Source organism: Delphinapterus leucas, chromosome 5, assembly GCF_059928025.1.
Source record: "Delphinapterus leucas isolate spDelLeu-1000000601 "Yukka" chromosome 5, BTC_Dleu_Yukka2, whole genome shotgun sequence".
NCBI lineage: Eukaryota > Metazoa > Chordata > Mammalia > Artiodactyla > Monodontidae > Delphinapterus > Delphinapterus leucas.
In genome coordinates, this window is record NC_143133.1 from 17,210,049 (window position 1) to 17,233,906 (window position 23,858).

General features: G+C 37.9%; 1 protein-coding gene across 5 annotated transcripts in view; it reads left to right on the forward strand.

The window, feature by feature from the left end:
* The first annotated feature begins 3,394 nt into the window (after window positions 1–3,394).
* Window positions 3,395–23,858, forward strand: part of ANKRD50 (ankyrin repeat domain 50) — a 43,322-nt gene continuing 22,858 nt past the window's right edge. Inside the window, exons 1-2 of one of the 5 annotated variants that reach the window (XM_022596309.3) lie at window positions 3,395–3,708; window positions 5,169–6,121. In XM_022596309.3, the coding sequence (XP_022452017.1) occupies window positions 5,610–6,121 (512 nt within the window). In that variant the 5' untranslated portion in view covers window positions 3,395–3,708; window positions 5,169–5,609. The other 4 variants (XM_022596308.3, XM_022596310.3, XM_089911526.1 and 1 more) reach the window with 4 other exon arrangements.

A 23,858-nucleotide genomic window follows, 5' to 3' on the forward strand; every position in this document is an offset into this window, starting at 1 on the left:
GATAACTACTTAAAGAATTACTTTGTCACAAACTACTATGTAAAAAATAGATAAGTAACAAGGATATACTGTACAGCACAGGGAAATATAGCCATTGTTCTGTAATAACTTTAAATGAAGTATAATCTATAAAAATATTGAATGTTGTACACTTAAACTAATATAATATTGTAAATCAACTCTACTTCAATTAAAAGAGATGAATTACTCTGTAAATAAACCTGAGTGACCTACACTAGTTAAACTAGAGGACTAAAATGAGTCCTCTAAATTTTCACAGCATTTCATTGAGAATCACTGAAACTCCAAAATCAAAGTGTTCGTCTTCTGCAGATTTTTAAAGTATCGTAATTACTGAAAAAAAAGGCTTCAAAGAGAAGATACTGAAATTTATCTCAATCAAAGAAGGAATTAAATGTATTACTTGATGAGAGTACAAATATTATAAAAGACCCCGTTTTCAAATTTATAATTGGGCTTTGGATTATCTCAACTTGTGGGGAGAATCTTGATGGAGCTGCTGTTTTTAATTGGATAAAATTATATTTTGTATCCAAATGGGTTAAAAATCAGAAGACATATAATTTTGCAGTATCTAAATTTAATTGAAACCATCAACATAAACATACATAAAGAAAATTTATATGAGGAGCTTTGTTTTATAAAAATTTTTGTTGAAAGATGTTACTCTGTTTTAAAAAACACACACCTCAAAAAAGATTTCAGCTGAAAAAATTGTACATTTGAGCTGAAAAACAGAAATTAGAATGTATTTTATAAGAATATATTTTCTTTATCAGAGTTTGCTTTGAACTTACTACGTACCTCAGTACTTACAGGAAAATTTTTCAATTAGAATTGTTATGGTCCACCGAGAAGCATTAGTTGAAGGCGTCAATAATTTCAAATTTATGCAACCGTGAAGAAGATTTCAGGCAATTTTATGAACAAATTAAAAATAAGGAAAATCATATTTAAGAAAATGCATTCTTTAGAAAAATACCAGTACTTGATGGTGGAGAAAATATGCTAAGAAATTGATTAAAGTATGTGAAAATGCACTGAGAGTAAATATGTAAATACTCTGCCTATGTCATTTTTAGCATTCAGGTAATTGGTAAAAAGATGTTTTGTAAAATTTGGTATGTAAATATATATTTATGTTTTAATATATATTTTATTGTTATTTTTTGAAAAATAATGTTTAAATAGAATATCTCTGTCAAATACAATAGAACCAAGTTTTCAGTCAATAAATATCTAAGAATTATACAATTTTAATTGTTTTTATTGTCTCCTTTTTGTTCTCAAAAATGCCCTGGTTTGGTCAATAAATAGGCCCACTAAGCCAGACTTTTTTTTTTTTTTTTTAAACAGTGGAGATTTCAGACTTTTGGTGAGAGAGACAGTAATTTGGCCGAGAGGAGTTGGAAAGAGCTTAAAAAATATCATTGCTTCATATCAAAAACTGGTGAGATAAATGGATATTCTGAAAAGAAAGAATGGCTATAGCAGTCCCAAGTTTCCTTTGCCATCTGTGTCCATCCATCTTTATACCCTAGCACTATGCCCAGCATAATACCATACCTATAGTAAGTCTCTAAGTAAGTGAGTGTGACAAAAAGGAACAGACATGCTTTACATGCAAGGAAACTTGCTACATATCTACAGGGGTGTGAAGGGCACAGTCCCTGCTGTTCAGAAGTTTTTCTATTAGGGAAAGCAAAAAGCCATAAAAATGAAACGTGAAATAAACTTTAAAGTAAAAAAAATTCTAAATGGGTCTGAAGATTAATTACAGCTTAGTTATTGCTGAAGTTATTTAGAACAGCTTTCCATGATGGTTAGTTACCTTAAAAAAATAGGCTCACTAAATCAAAAGTTTCTGTAACTTCTCTCCCTATTGGGCAGAAATTATTTTAATTATTGTATTAGCAAATAGTTTAATGGAAATGATTAAACGATGTACATATCTCTTATTTAAAATTTTCTCTAAGCATATAATTTTACAACCATGAAACTGAAAGAGTCAACTTTTCCAATGACAATAATGTATGGCAAACAAGTTAAGTGGTAATTAAAATTGCTTAAGCAAACTAATATCAAAATTGTATCTTTTTAAAAATCAATTTTCATCACTCTAATTCTTGAGGATTTATATTCTTCTGCCTTTTTTGCTTGTGTTTTGGAAAAGAACCTCAGAATTTGCAACAAATGTGTTAAAGTTAAAGATTAAGATCAACAAACCTCAAATGCCATGGATAGCCAAGGAATAAACAGAATGGAAGAGTAAGCACAAGCACAATCCATTTTTCTAGTTAAGAGTGAGAGCTAAACTTTGGAATTCCTAAAAACAGATGGGAGACTGGCTCAACATTTGAGAAATAAGCACATTTAAATTAATGGAGAATGGGAGGAAAGCTCATGGTTTTAGCATAAATAATAAAATAATAAAGATACATTTCCTACTCCATCAGTTGACAGTACTTTCCCAGCAGAAATCTGGAATCTAATCCAGGTCCACGTGAATGCAAACAACTGGCTTGTCTAGTTCAAAAGTGACTGCCCTGTGGTCAGGTTCTCTAGGGCAGTTCATGTTATTCTGCATTCTGACCTCGACCATGGTCTTTTTCTCATATAGTGGCCTCTGTGGGTAATCAATCGGTCCAGAAGGGCAGGGGCCTGAGACCCAATCGTGATTGCTTTCAACCTCCATCTGGCTATGTCCTTCACATGAGGCAGGTGGGAACATCGCCCCACACCCCTACGATTTTTAGTTTTACAACCTTCTACCCGGTCTTTACTTGCTTCTCTTAGCCCCAGACTGAGAAAGTTAAAGCATCACCGGAATTTAATAGATTGAAAGGGGACCCGGATGACAGGAATACAACGGGCCTGGAGTGGCCTTTGGGGACAAGAGGGTTAAGGGAGTGGCAAGGGGCAACACTCCCAGCTCAACTGCCCCTCCTAACATCGGACACGGCCCCCAAAGCCAGCGGAGTCCCTCAGCCTGGAAGACAAAGGAAGGCTCAGGGCCGAGTGGTGAAGAGGGGGGGGCAGCGACTCGCGTGAGCTCGGGGACGCGAGAACGCAGCCCCCGCCCCCTTCTCCGCCCCGTCCCCGAGAAAGGCGGAGCCCCGAGGCGGCCCCCAGAAAGGTCTCCCCGCGGCGCAGGCAGCGGGTCCCAGGCGGCTGCACACGCCCAGGCACGGGCGGCGACTGGACGGCGCTGTGGGGGGAGGGGCGAGGCAAGGGGGCGGAGCCGGCGGCCGAAGAAAGGCCTGGCGGCCGGGAGGGGCGGGGCTTGTGCCGAAGGGGCGGGGCTGCTGGGCGGGGCGGAGCCGGCCGGTCCGGGGCTGCCTGAGACAGTCACTGCCCTGACGACGACGGCGGCGGCGGCGGCGGCGGCGGCGGTTGGCCATTGGGGGCTGGGAGGAGCACAGCCAAGGCTGCTGGGGCAGCTGGAACTGGCAGTTGCCGGGGTCCAAGAGGAGGATCTGGATCCCGGAGCGTGCTCCGGGCCGGGCGGAGGAAGCGGCTGCAGCTGGAATCTGGGGAGCGCTGGCGGCGGCGGCGGCTTCTCAGCGAAGCAAGTGTCTGAAGCTGAGAGTCCTCGGCGGCGGCGGCGGTGGCGGTGGCGGCGGCCGGGACCGAGGTAACCGAGGGGCGGCGGCGGCGGCGGCGGTGGAAGCGAGGCCCCACGCTCAGGTCGGATTCTTGGGGGCATGTGCCTGGGGCTACGACCTGACCCACCCACCCAGCCACCCTGTCCAGCCTCCGGCCCCAGACCCGACTTCTCCCGTCGTTCCGCCGCGGGCCGTGCGGGGGCGGGAGCGGCGCCCGGGGTAGGGGCGCGGAGCTGGACGCCGACCGGAGGCGACCCCTCCTCAAGGATTGGCAAGGACGTCGGGCACCCCCTCCCCCTTCAAAAGACACACCCCGATCTCGGGGCGGGGCGGGGTGTCGAGGCGTTCCCAGCCTTCTGGAAGGAAGACCTCGGTGTGGAGGCTGCACCTCCGTCCGTGGCCTCTCCAAGGTGGCCCCCCTGTGGCTCCTTGGGGCTGTTGAAACCAAAGGTGGTTCCCGTCGCTGGGAATCCCGGAGTTCCTTTTGTCTATCAGCTGAAACTAGAGGCCGGAACTGTAGGCGAACACCCACCAGTCCTGAAGCCCTCTGCTCCTTATCCCTTTCCTGCCTGGAGGGCATGCAGCCTTTTCTCCTGCCACAGTAGTAGATTTCATTCCTAACCCCCCTCCGAAACGTTCCCCCCTTCGGCTCAGAGGAAGGAAGGATTCCCATAGTACGTGTGTTTGGATTTATCTTTCATGTAAGCTCACCCGCCTTTTTTTCTTTCCAATCCATTCCCATCTAGCCACAACCCTGATAATCATCCCCTAGGTTTTTTGCAAACTATCAACAAAGAAGTGTGGCTAGTCGTGTAAACAGAGTCCTTGACTGGCTGGGCTGTGCAAGTTAATGGAGCTTCCTGAACTGGCGCTGTTCTACCAAGCTGGTTGGAAAGACCTTGTTGGCTAGAGTTAAGGATGTTACTGCATGTGCCTAAAGTCTTTTTTTTTTTTTTTCTCCTTTCTACAGTGAGGTTTTAAAAATCCAGGGTAACTTGATTAAAATGTAGCTGTTTGGGAAGCCTAACTATAGGCAGAAAAATACAGAAAGGAAAATGTAGTTATGATTTTGGGGTAGTTGTCCAACTTTTTGAAACTGCCAAAGATGAAGTGAATGGATTTTTGAGATTACTGTAACTGGTAAATTGTATTCTTTGATAAGTAAGCTTCTGCATGTGATATTTTGCACTGAGATATTTTTGTTTTATTTTAGTTACTGGTGGGAATTATTGATTACCTGGACATCTTAAACTGAGAAGCCTGTGAACAGGTTCATTAAGAATCTATCTTGAAAAATGCATTTTATGAATGCTTTGAATTAAGGAGGTGTTAACAGTGGTTTGCCATTTTTGCCACATAAGAGACAGTAATCTGAAACAGTTCCCTCCCTGGCAGTTGCCAATATGCTTAAAACTGGCAGGGTCTAGTACTTTGAGTGACTATCTTTCAACAAGGAGTAGAGCACTAACAATCTACTGTATAAATGTAATCTCTTTGGTAGCATTTACTATAATGGACACCTTTTCTGCATCTAATTTTCAGATACAGACTTAACGCTTGCGATCTGGAAAAGCATTTTGTACAAATTGAAAGATTGGGCTTTCTCTTCAGTTTTCCAGATGTATTGTCTCATCTGCATACTTGAAACATCCACAATCACATAAACTCCAGATGTAACCATGGAGTTTTGCGACCCATCAAGATATAGGAAAAGTGTTGGCCAAGGTTCGGAACCAGGCAGTTTTCCATCAGTTCAACAATTCATATAAACTAATATATTCTCTGCTGATGATCAGGAATAAAGAGCCAGATAAAGTCATGCACATTCTGTTGGCAGATGGACTATGTGGCTGTTGAATTTTACTGTAACTGGTTACTCTGTCATTCAAAATCAACTTAATATGCAAGTTACGTCCTAATGGATGTAAAGACCTGTGTTGATGTACCCAGATTCTAGCAAATGTTGACGCTAAGAAACCTATTATGACTAATCCTTGGGAAGAGAAAGTCTGCAAAATGGCTCAAACGAGTTTACTGCAGGGGAAGCAGTTTTACTGTAGGGAGTGGGTTTTCCACAAGCTTCAGCATTGCCTCCAGGAGAAAACTAACTGCTGCAACAGTGCTGTCAACACGCCACCCCTTGTAGTGAATTCTGGGAATAATGCTAGTGTTGTCTCTGGAAAAGGAGCTGCCTGGGGTGTGTTATTGGTAGGAGGGCCTGGCAGTGGCAAGACAGCCTTATGCACTGAGCTCTTGTGGCCAAGTTCACCTACAAGCTTGCAGAGAGGTTTACATCGCCAGGCTTTGGCCTTTCATTTCTGCAAAGCCCAGGACTCTGATACTTTGTGTGTTGGAGGGTTTATTAGAGGTCTGGTTGCCCAGATCTGCCGCAGTGGACTTCTCCAAGGATATGAGGACAAGCTAAGGGATCCAGCAGTTCAAAGCCTCCTACAGCCCGGGGAATGTGAGAGAAACCCAGCTGAAGCATTTAAAAGGTAACAATAAGTATGTCATGGTGTTCTGGTTTCTGTGCAAAAATTAAAGTTTTTTTGTGTTTGTTTCTTAACTTTGCCAGTGCTTTTACTACCGCTGTATATTTGGGGATAATCTGTGGTTATGAATACACCTGTTTACTTTGTTGAAGGAAATAAAATTTAAGCTTTGTATTGTAAGGATATGGATTAAAAGTATATCTTTTACTTGTTTAATAACAGAATGTGAAGCACTGAAGAAACTTAATTTGAGAGGTGTGGTATTCTTGCAGACTTTTTAATGTGTAAGTGCCGTCCAGTAAAACTCAGGGCAAATCTGTTATCTTTTGCTGTGAGTCATCAAAATCAGCGTTAGAATTGTTATATCATTCTTAAATTAATGAGGAAATAGGTTAGGCAATACCTGTATCACAAGTATGAGATGCCAGGTTTGATGGACAGTGTTCAATATGGAATCACTGTGTATGGAATCAATAATGCAGTCTTTAATATTAAACTTAACTTTTAAGAGACTTAAGTCTCTGTACATAAACAGCTCTTTTCCTCTTGACTTACTGCTTTTTCTGGAGATACTATCACTAGTTGAAGAGCTGAGTTTTCATTTCTTATAAGTACTTTCATAAACTGCATTTATTGACACCTTAGAAAATGTTTCCAAGAGCTTATAGTCTAAGTTGAACTTAGTCTAACTAAATTATGCAATTTTTCTTATTGGAATTAGCTATGTAAATTTCTAATACCTTTAAATATTTAAAATCAAGTCTGATAACTATATTTTTGATATATTCTGATTCTAAGCAAATCTTTCTCTATAGTATCAGATTTTCTTGAAAAAGATCCTTCTACTCAGATGGATTTTCTGTAATTTTTTTTCCTGTGTGAATTTTAGTTACTCATTGAAGGGGAATAAGAAGCAAATAGAGCTGTGTGTAAATTGATTTTTATTAATTTTGATTTTCTGATTGACAGAAGGAGCTAATCACTTTGTATTCCCAGTCTGTACTTGGTTAGGGAAAGCCTAGTCTTTCCACTTGGACCATTTTGGTGCTCTTATTAATCTTCCACTGGATCTTTCAAAAACTTGGGTCACTTTCTTTTTCATTAAAGTAATGAATCATTAAATAAATTAGGTAACTTTGATATTGGAAAAGCTGTTTCTGATAATTCACAGAGCTACATTTCCTTCAAGACTGCGAAGCAGTAAGATAACCATAGTTGAATGCACACATGAGATCACAATTAAAAGTTAAAAAGAAATATTTTTACATAGTCTATGGCATTAGATGATCTAGGCCTCTGCTTTTGGACAAATAGTTAAGATTTCATTGTGGGTTTTATTAGTGACTGATTGACTTGTTAGATAAGTCCTTTAGAGAGTTTTATAGGAATGTATTTTTGATAGGAATTTTATTTAGGCAGGGTTAGATGTAATTCAACAAGTAGACAATGGAGCAAAAGATAATTATTTTCAAAGAGTTGCAATATTTTGAGGGAGACAGAGCTGGAGGTAATTATAACATGATGGGAGATGAAATATACACAAAGAAAAGTATTTTTTTTTTCATTTTTGACAAAAACAACCTCCCAAACCAGTTTGTGTATTGTTACTTTCTTAACATCTAACACTTGATAATATTGATGGCTTCATATATTCATGTGTGAAACAATTTAATAAAAATAGAAAATTGATAAAGGTAAATCTTAGTTCTTCACAGATCCACAAAGTTGGGGAAATTTCAGAGTGATTCAGTAATTAATGCTTTTTATCTGCTTTTCTTCGGTTTTACTTCCTAATTTTTTATCCCTATTTTTTTTACCCTTAATGATACTAGATATAGTATGTAGTGCTGCAAGCTAGCTTCTTACATGAAGTCACATAGCTAAGTGGTAACTTGTTAATTACCAGTTTTTTGAAATCATATTTTCTTCACGATAATTAAAGACTGAAAGGAACTTTATGTTAATCTTAAACTTCATGTTAAATATTGCTACTTCTTTTTCTTCTGACATGGTAGAGTATAGTCTGTTGATTCTGAGATTTAGTTGTCAAGAAATTTCTTCTGACACCTATTCATTCATTCTTACAGCAAATGTTTATTGAGAGCCTTTTGTGTTTTAAGCACAGTTCAGCTGGAGATATTTATTGAGAACTGTCTGTGTGTTACGTGGAATTCAGATGTGGATAAATCAGTGAACTGAACAGACAAAATACCCTGTCTTCATGGAGCTTTAAGTTCTTACGCTAATATTTATCTTATTTCTATAAAAAGAAATAATATTGATACTTCGGGTATCAATATATAGATACTTGCTGTAGATGCAGCACATGAACATTTTAACACGAATGGAATTAGATCATCTGTTGAAGAGAATGATGAATGAAGACACATTAATTTCTTATTTTTGTTCTTTTCCATTTTTCTTCACTGGTTAAAGTGAAAAGCCATTGTTACTACATTTAGAATATATATATTTTATCTGTTTCTGTTGGTGGAACTAAGTTGATGACAATTACATTTTTACTTGTTTTGAGAACCAAATGCTGATTTCTTTCATTCTGCCTCCCACTTCAGGCTTTTATTGCAAAACTTTGCCTTTTGTGTTTAATTGTCTTTTCTAGAGTTAATGTTAGAGGTAGAGTTTCCTAGTAGGCCTCTAACTGTAAAACAAATTCCAGTTGTTTTTGACAGAAGGATCAAGGCACCTAAGTTATGGAATGAGGGAGGGGCTAGTGGTTTTAGATCCTGTGATTGGCTTAGAAGCACAACTGAAGATGGTTATTTTTTCAACCAGAAACTTCTTTCTGAACTTTACTGTCATGGTCCTTGAACCCCCAAGGGTCTTTTTTGGAGAGTTAGATGGATGTGGAATGGAAGTACAAAGCTTTGTTCCTAGTGGATATCATTCTCTTTTATTTCTGGTTCACAATCTGCAAGGCCAGGTGTGAGTCAGTTCTGTGTGTGATGTCAATTTTTCTGAGTCGAGTAAAAAGATTTTGTTCTGTGTAATGTTGATAGGAATTAATTAAACATCTTCAGTGGTATCACAAATTAAGTGTAAATGGAATAAAATCATGATGAAGAATTAAGGATGAATGACTCTAAACTTTGAGAGTTTAGTAGAAAAGTCGTGTGAGAAGTGGTGAAAGACAACAATGGCTTGTTAGAAAAGGATTGGGAGTTGGAAGACTGGACTGTGACCTTTGTTTTTATGTTGAATAAGAATCCTTGGGCTTCCCTGGTGGCGCAGTGGTTGAGAGTCCGCCTACCGATGCAGGGGACACGGGTTTGTTCCCAGGTCCGGGAAGATCCCACATGCCGAAGAGCGGCTGGGCCCGCGAGCCATGGCCGCTGAGCCTGCGCCACAACAGTGAGAGGCCCGCGTACTGCAAAAAAAAAAAAAAAAAGAATCTTTGAATGGAGAAATTTTCTTTCTAATCTTTTTATCTCCCTCTTGAACATTTTATAGTTCTTCACTGGTATCTCTTTAGATTTTTAACTTCTTTTGTAATTATTTATGCGTACATGTTCTGTAATCTCCTCTATTAGGCATATGTTTCTTCGTGACATTATTCATGACTGATTAATATTTTATGCTTACCATAGCGCTTTGAACAGCACTTTGCATGTCGTAAGTGCTAAATGATTATCATTTGAAGGAATGAATAATACTACTTACCTATCTAGAATGTGCTTGAACCTGATTGAAAGACAGCTGAAGTGCTTGCATAAGAAAGGAAATTGAAATGTTATATCATTTAGGTCAGTTTTAAATGCAGACCAGACTGGTACAGTGATTATTAATTTATTAACCTGCTGTCTGCTCTTTAGCATGTATGAATGTGGATTGGTCCAGATAGTTTTACGTGGCCAGATGTCTGTCTTCTGTCTTAACTGTAGTATTAAGAGTATACTCCAAGTATTTTTGGCAAACTCAACAAAGGGGCAAAGAACAGAATGGGACTGGAACGTGTGTTTGCTTCTTACCCTCAGTTGTGGGGTATTTTCAAGGCAAAATATTTCCTTTCCATTATCTGTCTTGAATATCTAAGACTATTTAAGATAACCATCATTATCTATTCTTAAACATTGTCAGATTAAAAGGTCTTGTAAAGGTGTCTTTACAGTTCACATTTTGAATAAAATAAATGAAAATATAATTTTCATAATCAAAATTCTACATTTCTTTTAGTGTAATAGTGTCAGTTTCCACTGAGTTGTCTGTTGCTTCCAGCTCTTATGTTATTTTGACTTTGATATGGACTTCCATGCATTCAAACCCTTGCACTTTCCCTTCCTAAAATCTTTTCCTTTTACCCTAGCCTTTCTCTTTTATACTTCATGTCTTAGTGCTGCTTCCTTTGGTTCCTGGTACCTTTATCATTTGCTGAACTAGTCCTCAACATTTAATCAGTTCTGTAGTGGCATAACATATTGCTCCGTATTTATACTGTTTAACATCAGCCACGTTCTTAATTCTGCTTGGCCATTTTTTTATTTACTTCTTGATAACTCAGACTTTATTTTGGATCAGAAAGAGTAAAGTAGTGCCCTATAGGTTGAATATATTTTTTATCCACTTCAGGAAATTTCACACACCTATCCAGATTTGGGGGTTTTCTTGAAAAAAAATTGGAAATTTTGACGGTATTAGCTTTTCATTTTTTTTGAAGCAATAATCTGGTGGCACTGTGTCAGCTGCTGTCTTTATGTGGGGCCTACACATTCTAATTTGATTCCATCTCCTCCACTCTCTATTATTCTATCCCAAGACTACTTCGTTTGTTTATATATGCCAGCCTGGCTCCTGTGGGCATTTGCAAACGTGAACATGTTTTCTATTTCTCTGAGTAGAGAAACACTATAATTTTTATCTCCCCCCAAATTTGCTATTACATTATCTTGAATTTGTACATGCAAGTACTACTACTTCTTCCCTATCACCTCATTTTATCTTAGCATACTAAAATCTGACTTCTGTGTCTACATGTTCAGAGAAAGATGTTTACGCATAATAGCTTCTGAATCCACTACTCAGGTGATCTTTAGCCTTAGATGATATATGTTAGGACTTTCTTCATTATTTGTGCTTTCTTGCATTCAGAATCTCCTGTCTGACTGTATTCTTTGGTGGCCCTTCCTCTAGGTTCTCACTGGCCGTTTGTCCAACAAAGCTTCCTTAGATCTTCTCTCTTTGTATATACGCTCCTTCAGTAATTTTATTTACTTACATGGCTACCAATGCTCATGTCTAATGTGATAGCAATCAGATCTACATCAACAGCCTTTGTCTTCATTCTGATCAACATATATCTTTTCACTGGAGTGTCTGTCACCTTCCTCTGTTCAATCCAGCGTCTGTTTTAGCATTTCTCTTTGTTGACTCATTCATTCATTTCTTTTTTTTATATATAAATTTATTTATTATTTTATTTATTTATTTTCGGCTACTTTGGTTCCTTGTTGCTGTGCACGGCTTCCTCTAGTTGCAGTGAGCGGGGGCTACTCTTCGTTGCGGTGCGCGGGCTTCTCGTTGCTGTGGCTTCTCTTATTACGGAGCACGGGCTCTAGGCATGTGGGCTTCAGGAGCTGTGGCACGCGGGCTCAGTAGTTGTGCCTCGCAGGCTCTAGAGCACAGGCTCAGTAGTTGTAGCACACGGGCTTAGTTGCCCCGCAGCATGTGGGATCTTCCTGGATCAGGGCTCGAACCCGTGTCCCCTGCATTGGCAGGCAGATTCTTAACCACTGCGCCACCAGGGAAGCCGCATTCATTTCTTAAACAAATAATCAGCACCTGCTATGCGCCAGATGTGTGCTAATGTCCAGATAACAGGACTAAAGTGGTGAGCCAAACAGGACACTGAGCTCAGTGGGGGGAAATACATTGAACAAATAATCACAAAAATAAATGTAAAAATGGAGCTTTGGTAAGTGCTAAGAAGGAGGGACACAGGCTGATAAGAAAGCATGTAATATGAGGCTTGATTGTTGTCTTGGGTTCTGGGAAAACTGACTCTCTTATCTAAGTTGTTCCATAATTACTCTTATTTCCTAGACCCTTTCTGCTTAAAAGTATGATCTTAAGATCAACAATAGTGGCACCACCTGGGAGGTTATTATAAATGCAGAATCTTGAATCCACTGAACTGAATCTGCCTTTTAACAAGATTCCTAAGTGAATTCTGTGCACCTTGAAGTTGGAGAAGCACTGCCCAGGCTAGATTCTAGAGTTTTCTTCGATTATTTTCTATTATATTTCTCTATTCTATGGTATTTAATCTTTTTCTTGGAATGGTTCTTGAATTCTTTTCCCCTAATCTAGAATTTTTGTTCAACACCTCCTGGGTGCTTTACTTAACCTTAGCCTCTCTATATGTAATTCATTTTGGTAACAGTTGGCCAATTAACCGTAGTAAAACAGTGCTTTCTTTAGGTCATTCCTCTGAGCCTGTGATAACCTCTACAACAAATTTAAGTTTCTCTGCTTGGCTTTAAAAGCTCTTCATAATTTGGTTCTCTTCCATCTAAAGTATGTATCATGTTTCCAAACTTCACCAGAACACATTAAGCTCATTTATTCTTTCAAGAAATATTTTTAAGCATGTGAGACAATGTTAAAGTCGACAAGAGATATGGATAAGAATAGTCTTATTTTTCTTAGTGTTTAGTAAGAACTTGATATACATAGTAAGGATATGGACCTTTTGTTTGTTATATATTTTGCAGATTTTTTTTTAGTTTCTTTTTTAGCCCTTAACTTTGTTTTTAGCAATTTTGCTTTTAGCAGTTTTGCTTTTTAGGAAATATCTATAAAGTATAATGGCTTCTATACAATGAAATGGTTTGATTTTATAAAGTAAAATAAGTAAATACTTATTTTTCTCCCCTTAAAAAAAATCTTTGAAGTGTATTCTGATTGGTTGCCTGTCTTTACTGTCTAGTTGTTCTAGTGATGTCTTTGACCATACTATACAATTGTTTTAAATTTCAAACCAGTTTCTTTCTTTCATGTTATCTTAATCTCAGAAATATGCCTAATGTCATTTTTTTTTTCTCTAACACATGTAGTGTAGCTAAATATAGTCTTTGGTAATAAAGTAGAATTTGAAAATGTTCATGTAATTACTTAATAAAAATAGGTATTAATTAAGAGAACTAATTATATCTTACTTGTGGTTATCTTGAGAAATGATTTGGAACATTCCAAAGACTGGTGACCTTTTACAGTTGTGACTCATGATTTGAATATATAGACACTGGTGTGGATTGAATTATTTGCTTTTGTTCTTCTTCTCTCCATGTATCCTTGGTCTTTGCCATGTGACATTGCAGTCCTTCTGCTAGAGGAGAAGCGTACTTCTCTGCCTTTTGATTTCGGCTCAGCCATGTGATTTGCTTTGGCCAGTGGGATGTTAGTAGACATTACCCAAACAGAGGCTTTTAACATGTGTGTGAGTGATTGGGCTTGTCCTTTTTGTGTCTCATTACATTCAGAAGAACATGTTCTGGCGAGCTTGTTGGTCCAAAGAGGATGAGGGAGATGTGGAGTAAACCAGACCCAACCGAAAGCTTGACTCCATGCCTGGAGTACAACGAACTCATAGACACAGAAGTATAAATGATTGTTATTTCAAGCCACTGTGTTTTGGGGTGGTTGTGGTATATCACTGTTGTGGAAATAGCTAACAATACAAAAATTAAGGAAATAACATTTCAAATAGGAAATCGTTAATTTTCATAAAAAATCTAGGAGTCCTCATTGATTCTTCAATTTCACTCACCCCCTACACTCAATCCATCAGGTACTTTTGTTCTGTTTACAAGATAAAACAAATACCTCAACTTTTCTTCATCTCCATTGCTGCCACTCCCATTATCCCTTTCAGTGGTGTCCTAACTGGTCTTCTTCTTGCTATTGTTGTCCCTCTTATCTTCACAAAGCAGTTAAGGATAATCAGATCTTGTTAACTCTCTGCTTAAAACCTGCAGATAGCTTCTCACTACCTTCAGAATAAAATCTAAGCTTTACATGGTCTAGCCCTTACCTAGCCTTTGACTTCAGCCTGTACTGTTTTCAGCCTTGTTCATTGGTTCTTCATCCACATTGTTCTTATTATTGTTCTGAAATAGGTCACATTCTGGCCAACAGATTTTTGTATGGCTACTTGCTCTGGTATCACTTAATGTACCAGCTTTAATGTTACCTCCTCTGAGATCTTCCCTTCTCCACTGAATCTTTACAAGTCTCCCCACCCGGTCATTTTCTTAAATCACAACATCCCACTTTGTTTTCTTTATTTCTTAATTTTCAGTGTCTATCATGATTGGAAATTATTTTGTGCATTTGTTCACTTTGACTTTCTGTCTACCTTCCGGAATGAGCAGAGTACTTGCCTGTCTTGTGTCTTTATATCTCCAGGGCTTAGAATATAGCAGAGACTCAGTATTTCCTGAATTAATGAGTAACTGTATTTTACTTTAAAACGTTATAATTTTGTCACATTGATAATTTGTATTGCTCAACCATATTCAGCTTTGAAATATTCTATTTTCCTGTGGAATAATACTATACATATAGATTATATAGTTATAGATGAAAAGTATCATCAGTATTTTTGATGATTTCATTAGTGTCAACAATTCGTATTGAAATTAATTTTTATCAGTGGAAAATCTTTTTAATAGCATCAGATTTATGTTATGTGACATGAATCATATGAGGTCATAAATCCATAGTTTCATCTGTAGAATTCTTATTCTTTCAGCCATTGTCATTTAAATTTCATATTCACTTAGAAAGGAGAAAAAACTTTTGTAGCTTAAATCTCAGCTAATATGTTTGTTAAATTGTTACTTTAGGGAGAGAAGCAACTTGCAAACAGAGACCTTCACAGGAATTTAAAGGGAAAAAATAATGGTACTAAAGGGGAAGAAATTGTAGAAAATAAATTTACAGAGGAAATGATAGATTGCTCCTACCGCCAAAGGTTCAGTTATACAGGAAAGTTAATAAAATTGAAAAACAAAGATGCATGCACTTCCTCATTTTGCCATATTTGCTCTAAATCTGGGTTTCCTGTTTCTGTTTTAAAGAAAAAATAATCCACATTTGAAGCCACCCAGGTATCCCGTTAAGTCTGATCTACTCATACCCCATAGGTGACCCCTCCTGTGAGTTTACTTTTTATGCCTATGTAGTTTGACCAGTTTATATACATAGGGAGATATATATGTATATACACATATATATATATACACATATATATGTATATATATATCTAGGGAGATATATATATATATAGGGAGATATATATGTATATACACATACTTGTTACATGCTCTAGTTCTGTACATTTTTGATTCCACATCAGCAATTCTCAAACTTTTTTATTCTAGGTCCCCTTTATACTCTTGAAGATTATTGCACACACCAAAGAATTTGTTTATGTGGGTTGTATTTATAAATATTTGCTTATTTAAAATTTAAACTGATATTTAAATATGTATTAATATATTTAATAATAAATCTTTATCTATTAACATAAATAACATTTTAATGAAAGAATAACTATACTGTCCAAGACCAAAAAAAACCACTTAAAGAGTGGCGTTGTTTTACATTGTTTTGCAAATCTTTTTAATATTAGGCTTAATAAAAGACAGCTGGATTATCGTGGTTCTGTTTCTGCATGCAGTCTCTAGAAAACTCCACTTTATCCTTGAGAGAGAACAAGAATGAAAAAGGCAAATGACATCTTAGTTTTATTATGACACTGAATAGGGGACTCCAAGAGATCCCCAGACTACAATGTGGAAACCATTGTTCTGTATAAACAGTACTGTGTTGCTGGCACTATTCTGCAACATTTTCTGTGTAACATTTTTTTTTATGTTTAGCCAAGTTTTTATATGTGGATCTACATGATTCACTTTACCATATGGTATATAATTTCATTCTTTATACTATAATTCATTTGTTGTCATGTTGATACTCATTTAAGATGTATTCAACTTTTTCAACTTTACAAAACAGTTACGAACATTCTTGGGTATTCTGGTGTGCATATACTAGGAATAAAATAGTGAAGGGTGATTCGAGGTTGAATACTTAGAAGTGAAATTTTGGATCATAAGGTGTGTATATCCATCTTCAACTCTGAGGAGATAGTACCAACTACCCTTTAAAATTACATCAGTGTATCCTCTTGTAGTACTGTGTAATTTGAGTTTCCATTACTCTACTAGGTCACGAATACTTGCCATAATGTCAGAGTTCTTTATGTTCTGGAAAGTGAATGTGAAATGGTACCTTATTTTAAATATCCTTGATCCTGTGGCTCATCATTTTGCTTGTGAAATTTTTGTTTTGAAATGTACAAAAAAGAATAGAGTCAAATATATCAATCTTTTCTTTTTTAAAATTGTTTTAGTTCTCATAACTTTAATAATTTTATTTATTCATTTATAAATTTATTTATTTTATTTATTTTGGCTGCGTTGGGTCTTCATTGCTGCCTGTGGGCTTTCTCTAGTTGCAGCGAGAGAGGGCTACTCTTTGTTGTGGTGCGTGGGCTTCTCATTGTGGTGGCTTCTCTTGTTGCAGAGCACGGGCTCTAGGCGCGCCGGCTTCAGTAGTTGTGGCACGTGGCTCAGTAGTTGTGGCCCGTGGGCTCTAGAGCGCAGGCTCATTAGTTGTGGCGCACGGGCTTGGTTGCTCCATGGCGTGTGGGATCTTCCTGGACCAGGGATCGAACCCGTGTCCCCTGCATTGGCAGGTGGATTCTTAACCACTTCGCCACCAGGGAAGTCCCTCAATCTTTTCTTTTTATGATTTCCTTTACACTTTGGCCTTTTTGGGTCTTAATATTCAAAAACTTGTTTTCTACTTGATTATTCTAGCAGCATTTGTTGAATGGCTCATCTTTCACTATTGATTTGTGATACCACTGCGGTGAGATACACACACACACACACACACACACACACACACTTGCATGTATTTCCGAGTTCTCTATTTTACTTTGGTTTATTCGTTCATTCATTGATTTATCAAATATGTATTAGATACCAGGAATGCGCCAGATGCCATTCTTAATACTGAGATGTATTAGTAAAAAAAGAAGTGGCAAATATCCTCTGTGTTTATGGAGCTTACATTTTGAGGGTTGGGGTGGGTGGTTAGTAGAAAAATAAAAAGTTAAGAAGATAGTATATAATACATAGCATATCACTGCGCAATAAGTGCTACGTGGAAAATCAAAGCAGAGTTAGGATGGTAGGAGTGATGCGCTGAGTAGGTTGGGGGAGGAGTGTTGCTATTTATGTAGGGGAGGTTAGGGCATCCTGAAGGAAGTATCCAGACTGAGGATATATCAAGTGCAAAGTCTTGAGGTGGGAGTTGGCTTAATATTATCCAAGAGAAGCAAGGGGGAGCCTGTGTGGCTGGAACAGAGTGAGCAAGTAGTTGAGTATATGAGACAAGTCGAGATGTAGTTAGGAGCCACATAATGTATGGACTTGGAGGCCATTGTAAGGACATTCATTTTTACTTTGAGTCTTTTAAACAGAGTAGTGAAACATCATATGACATGATTTTAAAGGATCACACTAGCTACTGTGTTGAGAACTGGGGTGGTAAATGTGGAAGCAGGGAAACCAGTAAGTGGCCAGTGCAGCAGTCAAGGTGAGAGACAGTGTACTTGGACTAAGGTGAAGCGGTAGAGGTGGTGAGAAGTGTTGTATTCTGATTATTTTTAAGATTGACCTGATAGCACATTGAAAGGTGGAATATGAGAAAAACAGAGGAGTAAAGGATGGTTCTAAGATACTTGGCTTGAGAAATTGTAAAGATGGAGTTGTCTTTTACTGAAAAGAAGACTGACAGGAGCAAGGTGGAGTTTGAGGTCAGAAGTTTCCTTTTGCATATGTTCAGCATTAGATGTCTGAAGTTAGGTAAGCAATTAGATTTACAAGGCTAGATTCAAAGGAGAGGTGCTGTCTCTATATATCAATTTGGTTTCAATGGAATATAGGTGGTATTTAAGAGCATTAAGTAGCTTATGTAAGGAATGAATGTAAATAGAGAAGAGAGAAGATCCAAGATCTGAACCTTAGTGTACCTCCAACTTCAAAGGTTGAGAATGTATGAAGAAAAAGTAGCTAGTATGAAAGGAGCAGAAAGCCAGGTGACAAAGTGAAGACAGTGTCATTAGAAGGAGGAAGTGATAGGCTAAGTCAGGTATTTGCTGAGTTGAGGACTGATTTTAGTAACATGGAGGTCTTGGGGTATAGGTGGAGTGGAAAATAAACCTTGATTATAATAAGATCATGAATAAGTGAGAGGAGTAAATAGGCAGTAAATATCGGCAGAAGTTTTGAGGCATTTTGCTGTAAAGAAGGGGAGCAGCAAAGTTGAATAATAGCTGGAGAAGGATATGTGTTTGAGGGTGATAAAGAAGAGATGAGATTGATGATTCGAGAGAGAAAGGGTAAAGTGCTGGAAATAAATCATTGAGAAGGTAAGATAAGGAAGGATCTGTTATTAGAGTGGATGGGATAGGAGCACAGATGGTTCATCCATAGTTAGAGGAGGGAAGGCAGTGTATGTAGATAAAAGTGCAGGTGGGTTGGGAGAGTAGATGTTGCAGTGAGTTTGTGGAAGTTCTCTTCTAATTATATGCCTTGAAGGGTGTGTGTGTGTGTGTGTGTGTGTGTGTGTGTGTGTGTGTGCACACATTTTTATATTAAATGTTACTTATATGTATTTAAATAATTTTTTATTATCTAGGAAACCAGGTCAATAGTTGCAAGTGAATGTGGGGAGTAAGGAAATCATGGAGGTTTGAGAAGAACGAAGTGTAAAATATCATCTAGGCAAGTGGGGCATGGATGGTTTAGTGTTTCTCCAAGTGCGGTGTAGACCCCTGCAAGGTCAAAGTTATTTTTAAAATAATACTAACACATAACACACTATTTGTTTTTTCACTCTTGTTCTCTTTTGAGGGTATAGTGGAGGCCACATGAGAGACTGAGTGCACAAATATTCTGGCTGAGATTTTTATTAGGGTTGCATTGAGTCTTTAGATGAATTTGTGGGAATTGACCTGTTTGCAGTGTTGAATCTCCTAACCCATGAATATATCTCCTAATTCAGTGTTGAATATCCTAATCCATGAATATATCTCCTAATTCAGTGTTGAATCTCTTAATCCATGAATATCATGCTAACAATATTATCTAGATTATTTAAGTCTGTATTTATTGTCTCTTTCCTCTAGATTACCAATCATGTATTTCTGCCCTTTTTCTGTCTGATAATTTTTGATTGTATGTCAGACAGTGTGTTAAATGACTAGAGCTCCAGATAGTATCTTTCATCAGAGAAGGTTTTCGTTTTTCTCATTTGGGCAGAGAGAGTGAGGGGCTGATATAATCAGGGATGGAGGTGGGCTGGGGCTCCTTTGTAGTCTTAGTAAGACTGCTAGTTTATTCCTATTATTTTGGTGTGGACCTTCTAAGCTTTTGATTGAGAGTTCCAAAAGGACTTGATAATTCAGTTCTTCCCCAAGAAATATTTATTTAGTCCTTTGACTTCCTGCCCTTTATACCTTCAAATTCTAACAAGTGTCTTGAAGGGGATGGGTTTTGTGTTTAAAGCAAGTACCCTCCCATTAGCAGAATTTTGTCTTCAACATACAGACTATGGGAGATTTCATGCTGGCTTTTAGACACACTCATCCTAGTTCCCTAGCTTTTTAAATACAACCCAGAATTTAGCAAATGTACCTTGGAGAAAATCAGCCTCTTGTTAGGGACACCTCAGATTTGCACTTTCTCTGAAAGAGACATAGCTGACCTCTGAAAGTTGTGCTGATTTTATTCCTCTGGTAGAGTCCCTCAGGGTGGCCCAAGCCTGATTCTCAGTCCATACTTAAAATCACTGTATGCCTCAAATCAGCAAATGACCCCTGAGGAGAAAGCAGCAGGTGGTTTGGTTTTTTGTTTTTGTTTTGCTCATTTTGGATCAAACTCCCATCCTCTGGAGTTCTAATTCATTTTGTTCTCTTGCTTCAACAGCTTTCTCTTATCTTTAAAAATGTAAATTTTGTAACGGATAACATTTTTTTTCTAGCTATTGCAGCGGGAGTTTTGGGCTGCTGCCACCTACTGCATTTTATCTGGCAGTGGAAGTCCCTATGAGGAAGATTTCTCTGGTTCTCTCCTGTTTTATTTGATTTGTGGCTTTGCTTGTTAAATAATTCCTTTTTTAAAAATTGGATTTTATTCCCTCTTTTATTTATCTGAATATCACAACTACATTTTCTTTACGTTCTTTGGCCGTTTTGTAAGTTACTTTCATTTGAACATGAACACGTATTCCGATTGTTGAGTTTGCTGCTTTCTCTCTGAGCACTATAAATTTTGTAATTTTTTTTTTCACTCTCCTGTTTGGTTCACCACTTCTACCTCTGCTCTCCTTTCTCTGATTGCCGATTGCCTCCACCACTCCGCACCCTCAGTGCAGTCTAGGATGAGGACCAATAATTGAGATACGAAGCTCGCACTCCAAGCCGATACAAGTGATTTTGTAGATTTAGTCACTGACCCATGATCATTTTAGGTTCAGTTCCTGTCTCCAAAGAGGCTGATTTTTTGCCCTCCCTGCTGCTTCTTAAAAGCCATAGCCCTAGGCAGTAGTCTGTGCTTTTTGTTTCCTTCTTTCATTAGTAATAAGGAAAGCCCCTGTTCCAGCCCCTGGTTTCATACAGTGAGCCTGAGTCCTATTAGTAGAGGCAGGACTACTACCTCACCCCTTTTACTTCCACCATCTAATCCCCAGGCTGCCATTGCAGACAAGTTTGACAAGCTGAAATTTTCGGTTCACTCACAGCATTATGCTTCTTTTCTGTTTCTGATACTTTGAAATGTTTATTTTATTTTTGACTCTGGTTATGTTTTTCTTATTTCATTTTGTTTTTATATTCCATCATTCCCTGCTATATTTCAGCAAAGGGGAAACAGTGCATAAAAGCATGAAGTTACAACAATATCTTGGTCAAAGTTTAGAGGGAAATTTTACCCTACATTTTGGCCAAGCTCCTGACCTGACTTTAATTATCAATTGTACTTATTAGATTTTTTTTATTGAGTATATAAATTTGATCCCTAACTGGTTTGAGGTATCTTATACCCTGTTCCACATTTTCACATGCTTTAATTTACTGGAGGGTATTTTCATTCCTAAGGAAAGAAAATAGGGAAACAACCTAAGTGTCCACTGACTTAGATAAATTGATAAAGAAATTTTGATATGCATATATACACATAATTCAGCCATAGTAAAAGAAGGAAATTCTGCCATTTCTGGCAGCATGGATGGATCTTGAGGGCATTATGCTGAGTGAAATAAGTCAGACATAGAGACAAATGCTGTATGATTTCACCTGTGTTTGGAATCTAAAAAACCCAACTCATTGAAATGGAGATCAGCTTTGCAGTTCCCAGAGGCAGGGGTTAGGAGGTGGGGGCATTAGGTGAAGGTGGTCAAAAGGTACAAACTTCCAGTTATAAGAGGTGTAATGTACAGCATGGCAACTATAGTTAGCGGTACTGTATTGTATATTTGAAAGGTGCTAGGTGACTAGATCTTAAAAGTTGGAAAAAAAAATTATTAACTGTGAGATGATGGATATTAACTAAGCTTATTGTGGTGACATTTTACAATATGTTCATATATGTGTTGTATACCTTAAACTTATACAATGTAATATGTCAATATATATCTTAATGAAATGGGAGAAAAAGAGAAAAGTAAAACCTGTGTTTGTTTTCCTAAGACAAGATATATTAAGTAAGAATTATTAGTGATTTAGTTTTTCTACTTCTCGTCTTTTTAAAAAACATTTATTTTAAAGCATAGCCTTTCGAAAGAATTTAATCATTTCATTAATAAAATGATGGGCCAGTATGTCAGCATTGTACTTCCAGATGGTTTTGGAAAGTGCTAGGTATTTAGGATTACCCTTCTAGGTAAACTTCAAATGTATAATATTTTGATGCTAAATTTCACCAGATAGTAGTGAGATTTTAGACGGCAGAATTCAAAGTGGGTAATCTGGTAATATTATGTATAATTTTTTTTTTGGTTGAAAAAACTTTCCTTTCTCAATTGAATTCCCTTTGCAACTTTGTGAAAAATCAGCTTCCTGTATTTATACTGGTCTGTTTCTAGACTTTGATGTGTCTGTCTTTTGCAAATACCATACTATTTTTTTAAATTTACAGACTTTATTTTTTTAGGTTCACTGCTTTTAAGGGGAACGTGTAGAGAGTTTCCATTTATTCCCATCCCTGCACACACACAGCCTCCTCCGCTATCGACATCCTGCATCACAGTGGTGCATTTGTTATAACTGATGAACCTGCATTGACATATCATTAACACCCAAAGTCCATAGTTGACATTAGCGTTCTCACTTGGTGTTGTACATCCTATGGGTTTTAAGAAATATATAATAAATGTATCCACCATTATTGTACCATACACAGTAGTTTTACTGCCCTAAAAATCCTCTATGCTCTGCCTATTCATCACTCCCTCCTCGTAGCCTTGGGCAACCACTGATCTTGTCACCATTTCCATAGTTTTGCCTTAAGAATGTTTGACAGTCAGAATCATACAGTATGTAGCCTTTTCATATTGGCTTTTTTCACTGGGTAATATACATTTGATTCCTCCATGTCTTTTCATGGCCTGATAGATGTACCATAGTTTATTAACATTCACCTACTGAAGGACATCTTGGTTGCTTCCGAAGTTTGGCAGTTATGAATAAAGCTGTTATATACACCATGTGTGCAGGTGTTTGCATGGACATACTTTTTCAGTTCATTTAGGTAAATACCAGGGACACAATTGCTGTTTTGTATGGGAAGAGTATGTTTAGTTTTCTATGAAACTGCCAAACTGTCTTCCAAACTTGCTATGCACCATTTTGCATTCCCACCAGCAGCGAATGAGAGTTCCTGTTGCTCCACATCCTTGCCAGTATTTGGTGTTGTCAGCGCTTGGATTTTGGCCATTCTAACTTATATGTCGCAGCTTGTCTTAATTTGCAATTCCCTAATGACATATGATGTTGAACTTCTTTTCATCCGCTTACCTGCTATCTGTAGCTTCTTTGGTGAGGTGTCTGTTCAGGTCTTTTGCCTATTTTTTATTCAGTTTGTTTTCCAGTGTCCAGGCGCATCTGCCCCAGGTAAGTAAGTGCTTGCGTTCTGTGTCTGCCTGCAGATGTCTGTGTCACCTTAGATTTTGGGCTAGTCGGTTGCCCTGTGACCTAAGCACTCTCGTAGGTTCATGAAAAGTCTTGAACTTGCAGTTTGCCTGGCTTATTTTGTTGTAAGACTGGGAGGGAGGCTCTTAACTAGTTCTCTACTCCTGAGGGAGTGAGCCAGAGAATGAGATGAAACTCAATGTTCAACAGTGAAAACCTTAAGAAACTATCGTACGTATAGTATCTGTCTAATAGTATACTCCTTACAATACTTGTAGGAGCTTTTAAAAGTTAATTAGCCTCTTGAGAAAGAGGCAGTAAGTAAATTCACTGTATTAAAAAAAAAATGGATTTCATTTCAGAATTGCCCTAATGGTCTTTTAGCTGCCTTTCTGCCTGAAAATCAGAAGGCCAGCTACAGAAGCATGATGCTGCCAGTGCTTATTTTCGACATAGAATTGAAAA